This window comes from Vulpes vulpes, chromosome 7 (genome assembly GCF_048418805.1).
Source record: "Vulpes vulpes isolate BD-2025 chromosome 7, VulVul3, whole genome shotgun sequence".
Classification (NCBI taxonomy): Eukaryota; Metazoa; Chordata; class Mammalia; order Carnivora; family Canidae; genus Vulpes; species Vulpes vulpes.
The window spans coordinates 67,865,480-67,872,751 of record NC_132786.1 but is presented as its reverse complement, the minus strand read 5'-3'; the positions used below and the strand labels follow the sequence as shown (position 1 = coordinate 67,872,751).

Genomic DNA, 7,272 nt, shown 5'->3' with positions numbered 1-7,272 from the left:
GCCCTGATAGGGGTGCTATCCTCGACACATTAGTTTTTGAGTTGCGGATGCAACTCTCTTTTCTTCCAGATAAGAAACAGATAAGTATATTAATACTTCAGGCAATATTTTTGAAAATTAAATGAGGATAGATATACAGAACATATGTATGTTCTTTGTAAAGAACATATTTTATAACGTGAAAAAGGCTAAGACCACATATAAAACCGACATCTTGCAGATGAGATTTATTGATGATGGTGAAATTTGAGATTACTGTTACTATTGGTCAAGATTTCCAGTTAATAAGAAAACATTTTAAAAAGACATGAGGAGAGAAGCAGAACAATGTGAAAGAGATACCTATTACCTTGTTGTTATTGTTAAGTCTCTTAATTGCATTTTTTTTTTTAAAGTCCCAGAAGGAATTTATCAATGGCAAACCTCATCAACTCCCATAATGGACATAGTGAAACCAGGATGATGTCACTGTCCTGTTTATACAGTCAACCACAGTCATACTCCATTACCCAGATGGATAAGGGCTGCAGTGTCATCTCATGCTGAGTTAAATCCTATAGAAAGAATTGCGGGAGCAAAAGGGTAATTGATGATTTGACTTGTTCTCCTTTTGATACATGCTATTAATTCTTGATCATATTTCCCTAATTTTCCTGTCATCTATTTTTATGAAGAAAAACAAATGTGATTTTTTAAAAAATCAAGTATCATTGACATACAGCATTATATTTGTTTCAGGTTTATGTTATAATGGTTCAACAATTCCATACATTTCTAGTGCTCAAGATCAGTGTAGTCTTAATTGTCCGTTTTTGATTGAATCTTTCAGGTAGCAATAATTTACTGAAGCATACTAGGAAATGGCTTTTTTTCAGATTTTATTTATTTATTCATGAGAGACACACAGAGGGAGGCGGAGACACAGGCAGAGGGAGAAGCAGGCCCCATGCAGGGGGCCCGAAGAGGGTCTCCAGGGTCATGCCCTGGGCTGAAGGTGGCGCCAAGCCACTAAGCCACCTGGGCTGCCCTAGAAATGGCTTTTTGATTTCCATTTATGTATGGACAAGAGAATATGCATGCCTCCCACGTTATTGAGTAATAGGCTTGTTTTATTGAAGCTGAAATTTTATAGAAGAAATGAGGCTGATTTTACTTTGTGTGGGCATTATTTCTGGTAGTTAGAAAACTGAAACAAATGTCTCAATTATATTGATGTTTCTTAGATGCAAGTGACAGTGGGTGATGATACCTAAATTGTAGACTGTGGAGGGAAGATAGTGTCTAGAGAGGTAAGGCAACATTATAGGCTTTGGGTTCCATCACATGATTTGAGACTGTGACAGAAATCCTCCTTCAGGTGAGTTGTATGATGTGAGGCAGTTACACCAATGATGTGGATTTTTTGTTTGTTTGTTTGCGATTTTATTTATTTGAGAGCAAGAGAGGGCACGAGTAGGGGGAGGGCCACACGGAGAGGGAGAAACAGTCTCTTGTCTGAGCAGGGAGCCTAAGTTGAGGCTCAATCCCAGGACCCCAAGAGCATGACCTGAGCTGAAGGCAGACACTTAACTGACTGAGCCACTCAGGTTCCCCTGTTTTTGTTTTGTTTTGCTTTGTTTCCAAGAGTTTGCTCTTTCGTTAATCTTATGTTACAATGCTTCCCCTGGGAATTTGAATTACTTATTTTGTAGAAAGGAGAAGATAAGATAATTAAACACTTCATTGACACCTGGGGAAGGTAAAATATATAATGATATAGAACAATAGAACAATTTCTGGGATGTTGTCAGCTTCAGGTAAAGAGTTGATATTGTACCACCACTGTTTAAAACTAAAGTAAATTCTATGCCCAATATGGGGTTCTTACAACCCCAAGATCAAGGGTCACTTGTTCTACCACAGACCATTCAGGTGCCCCTACCACCACTATTAATAATTCTCCAACTTAAATATTCACTGTTCTGCTTACATCAAACTCTATCAACTGGTTAGAGAAAATAAGAATGAGCAGGTGGCCAGCTACTTTGCATGATATAAACAGCATTTAATTGTCTGCCTGGTGTGCTAGGTAAGCTGCTCAGAGGGGCTTGATCACACTGATTGCCATTTACCCAAAAGCAGCAGAGATTTGCTTCATTTGGCCACAAACATTAACTGGGACAACAGGTATGTTTTGATTTTAATTGGGGTGTTTTAAATTTTTGCACAAAGGTCAGCTTTCATGGGCCAGTGGGGGTGGAGAACGAGAATAAGATTACATCTTTCGATGCAATGTGTACCAGATTTATATTAAGACATCAAATTAATCTTTGGTATTGTCCACTACTTTAGCAGCCCAGAACTTGGGATTATTAATAAGCTGAATATTGTAATAGTCTTTGGAATCATGACAAGAGCATAGAGTGTTTTGAAAGTCAGAATTTATTCCTGAAATATCCCTGTATCATAACCATTCCTAAATTCTTCCTAGAGAGAAGAGCCAATGTTTCTTGTTTTGTTGTTAAGGAGTTTTACAATTTAGCATTTAATATGTCAGTAATTGAGAAGTTGTAAATGTTTGTTCTCTAGAAGTGAAAATAGAAAAGAAGTTATCCTTTTCAGAAAGAACAGATATGTTTTACTTCTGCTGTGCTTTCTTATTTATTTTGAGCTAGTTTAATTTTCTACTCTAATCACACACGCACAGTATTTTTGCTTGAATAGATGGACTGTGACCTCCTTTAGCACAATCAGTTTAATTTTTCTTTTGTTATCAGCATTTAACACATATACTGTCAGGCTTTCTGTAGTGAGATTGGAGGGGAGGGTTCTATTATAGCCAAGACAAAGTCAGTGTTCTTCAGTGTTACTCCTTGCAACTCCATTGTTTTTACAAACATAATCTACTTTATTGTCTATAGTAAGCATTTTTTTTCAAGGAAATTGAGCCTTGATTTGTAAATGGCAATGATCTTGTTAATACCTAGATTCTTCTTCCTGAGATTTAGAACAAATGGTAGATTTAAGTAGATGAAGTTGGAGAAGCATGTACCCGATAGACCTAAGATAGGATTTTCCATAAAGATCTACTTAACTGGGTAAAATAAATAAATATATTGTGTATATTTATTTGTATTTACATATTCATATATATGTGTGTGTGTATAAAGTCTGGGACTGCAGAAATGATCAAATCTCAATTCTTATGTGTATGAATAAATACTAAAACTGGCAAACTGAAGTAATCCATCTTATATTATAAAACACAAACCATGCTTTCCATCTCTTATAGATTTTGTGTGACTATAGATATTAACTCTTTAAGAATATATGTGCTTATTCATGTGTAACTGGTAATGTTCTAAGCACTTTCATTATTTTATATCATTTAAAATATAATATCCTGAACACACCTGAGATCTAACCTTCTTATCCTGTTTTTCTGTAAAGTGGACAAAAGAATTGTGGATAGAGGATAATCTGAACCCACACAGTACAACCTCAAAGTTAGAGCTCCTAAATCAATGGCCTTGGGATATCTAAGGTGTTAGTCATTGGTGAAGACCCTGATCTGCTGCTATGGGTGCATGGATCACCCTGCACAACCACAGAGCATCACAGTCTGGCTTGATTGTACATACAATGGGGGTTGAAATTTTTGGTATAAATATCCTCCCAAGCTATGTTTCAACTATTTTCTAAATCTTTCTTAAATAGAATGTATCTCTAGGAGTTTTTAAGAACCAATTAGATCCTTACACCAGAAAAGCTGATTCAAATTTGACTTTCATAACCAAAAAGGTCAATAAATAAGAGATTTTCTTTTCTTTTTTTTCAATGATTCACGTTTTTGCATGTGTTTTTATATGAGAGCAATTCTGAAATTTTCCATACTCATTGATAAATACTATCATTAGGAAACTTCATGACTTTGAACTGAGGCAACCTTATTGTAGATTAGCAATAGTTAAAAAATTTTTAAATATACTTGACAAAGAATGTTACAGTAGTTTTAGGTATACAACGTAGATATTCAATAAATTATATGTTATGCTATGCCTACAACAAGTGTAGCTTCCATGTGTTATCATACAATACTATGGCAATATTATTGGCTATATTCCTTATGCTGTGTCTTTTATTCCTGTGATTTATTAATTCAATAACTGGAAGACTGTACATCCCATTCTCTGTCACCCATTCTGCCCATCACCCCATAGCACTCCTCCTTGGTAACCATCAATTTCTTCTCTATATTTCTAGGTCTCATACTGTTTTTATTTTTATTATTTATTCATTTGTGTTTTTAGATTCCATATGAGTGAAATTATGTATATTTGTCTTTCTCAGTCTGACTTATTTCATTTACTATAATACCCTGGTGGGTCTGTTGTAAAAAGGAGCAGAACTTCACTCACTATTATAGTGGCATATACACTATATAATGTAGGCAAACATATACACACAAGCATATATATGCACACACACACACCCTACACACATACAAGCTCACTAACATTTATTTCAGGTGGTCGTATCTCATGAGTAATCTATTAACTCCAAGGTTCTCCTTGGTGAACCAGGTAAAAACCAATGGAGAACACTACTTGGATGGCCAACTATACTGTACAATCAGATTTTGAACTAGTGGGACTCTTCAGTCAATCCAAACACCCAGCTGTCCTTTGTGTGGTCATTTTCATGGCTTTCCTGATGGCCCTCTCTGGAAACACCATCCTGATCCTTCTGATACACTGTGATGCTCACCTCCACACCCCCATGTACTTTTTTATCACCCAGTTGTCTCTCATGGATGTGATGTACATTTCTGTCACTGTGCCCAAGATGCTCATGGACCAGGTCATGGGTGTGAATAAGATCTCAGCCCCTGAATGTGGGATGCAGATGTTTTTCTATTTGACACTAGGAGGTTCAGAATTTTTTCTTCTAGCTGCCATGGCCTACGACCGCTATGTGGCCATCTGCCATCCACTCCGTTATCCTATCCTCATCAACCATAGAGTGTGTTTTCTCTTGGTGTCTTCCTCCTGGATTTTGGGATCTGTGGATGGATTTATGCTCACTCCTTTCACCATGACCTTCCCCTTCTGCAGATCCCGAGAGATTCACCATTTCTTCTGTGAGGTTCCTGCTGTAATGAAGCTCTCCTGCTCAGACACTTCCCTCTATGAGACACTCATGTACCTGTGCTGTGTCCTCATGCTCTTCATCACTGTGACAGTCATTTTAAGCTCCTATTCTTTCATCCTCTTTACCATCCACAGGATGAACTCAGCAGAGGGACGGAAGAAGGCTTTTGCCACTTGTTCTTCCCACATGATGGTGGTTATCTCTTTCTATGGTGCTTCTGTCTACACCTACATGCTCCCCACCTCCTATCACACCCCTGAGAAGGACATGATTGTATCTGTCTTTTACACCATACTCACTCCTGTTCTAAATCCTTTAATTTATAGTCTTAGAAATAAGGATGTCACAAGGGCTCTAAAAAAAATGTTGAATGTGGGATCTGTCTTTCAGGAAACTCTAAAGTAAGAAATATTTGTACTAATGTTTTTTTCCCCTTCACTCTACAAATTAAAACTTTTGGATGCTATCCCAACGTTTTTCCTCAGATTGTCACACCATGCTGCGTTATCACCTGTTCAGTCTTTTGGAGGAATCATTTCCTTGTATTGAAAGGCTCTTCATTTTTACACTTCTGCATTCAAAATATTTGAATAATTGTGTTGTATCCATGTTACATTTTCTGAAGTTTCCACTGTGATTTGGTGGAAGAATATTCATATTCTTAAGAAATACATAATAAAATATTTACAAACAATATAATAAGCTGTGTAACTGATGAGAGAGATAAATAGAGAGAGAAATGATAATGTAAATGGATATAAAGATATTGGAGAACCTAGGCAAAAGTATATGAGTTTTAATTATACTATTATTATTTTAATCACAGTGATTTCCTGCAAATTTGAAATAACATAAAAATAAAACATAAAACATTGGACTTTTGTCTATTTTAATAATTTGTCCTTGCAGTATGGTGGCAGTGTAAGTGACAAATCTTGGGAATGATGCACATATTAACATGACTCATCATTACTGCAACAATCCAGTTGTTGGCCTTTTTTTTTCCTTTTTTTAAATAATAAATTTATTTTTTATTGGTGTTCAATTTGCCAACATACAGAATAACACCCAGTGCTCATCCCATCAAGTGCCCCCCTCAGTGCCCATCATCCATTTGTTGGCCTTTTTAAAATTAAGGTGATTTTGTTCTTTAGGTTCCAAACCTGAATACATCCAGTGGCTGTTTCCTCTCTGAAATAATTAGTTCATTGTGGTTGAAGGTACTGTGAGAAAAATATTAACCCCACGAGGAGGAGGGCATAGTGAAGCTTTCCAGCATAAGGTGGCATCAGAGCTGAGATTTGAAGTATATAACTTATTATTCAAACAGGCAGAGGAAGACCATCAAACAACCAATCCTTCACTTGTTCAAAAAACATACCCACTGCCATATTATAATAAAAATAATAACAAACTGCTAATGAATTTAACATATAAATAACAAATGCCTACTGCCCTAAGGAATTTGATCTGTAGGTGCACTTTGTGGAAATAGTTGTAATAAAATACACAAATTGTTTTGAGCCTCATGTACAAAGGGTGCAGCTAATAAGGACACATCAGTTCTACCTATGACATGTGAGCTCAGCCGAACAAAGAGGCTGAAAGGAGACCCAAGATCTCAATGTTGAACAATGAATGACTAGATGCTACCTTCATTCGAGTACTGGAGCCTGGGTAGGTCCAGAGCTTTTGCTCAAGGATATGATGCCACAGAACAGTAACATGATAAGCAAAGTTCAGGTGGTTGGCCAAACAGGAGGGAAATGTTCCAATGGCATCTCCTTCCAGGTTCACTTTGTACCCTCATTTCTTGCCCTTTTATGCTCTAGGTATTTACAAATGATAATAAAATGACCAGACCTGGATTTTAGAAAAGTTAAATAATTGGGAATAATTGGAGAAGAGCAACACTGTAGGTATGGAGACCAGGTGAATGAGGACGATGAGCTTGATAGTGTAGGTCTAAGTGGATGGACCATCCAAAGTGGAATAATGGGATTTTGGGATGTAAGTGGGGCCTTCTTGAATCTATACCATAAAACCACGAGCTTCACTGCATGTTCAGTTTCTAATTAGCTGTGAGAATTTGTGAATTATCTGGTGGTTTCAAAGTTAGAGATTCCCCCTGCCTTTTTTTTC

General features: G+C 36.7%; 1 protein-coding gene across 1 annotated transcript; it reads left to right on the top strand.

Moving 5' to 3' along the window:
* Positions 1-307: 307 nt before the first annotated feature.
* LOC112929008 (olfactory receptor 2T29-like) lies at positions 308-5,535 on the top strand. The gene is made up of 2 exons (XM_026010891.1): positions 308-344; positions 4,571-5,535. Exons 1-2 carry the CDS (start codon positions 308-310, stop codon positions 5,533-5,535), a joined length of 1,002 nt encoding a protein of 333 aa, XP_025866676.1.
* The last annotated feature ends 1,737 nt before the right edge of the window (positions 5,536-7,272 follow it).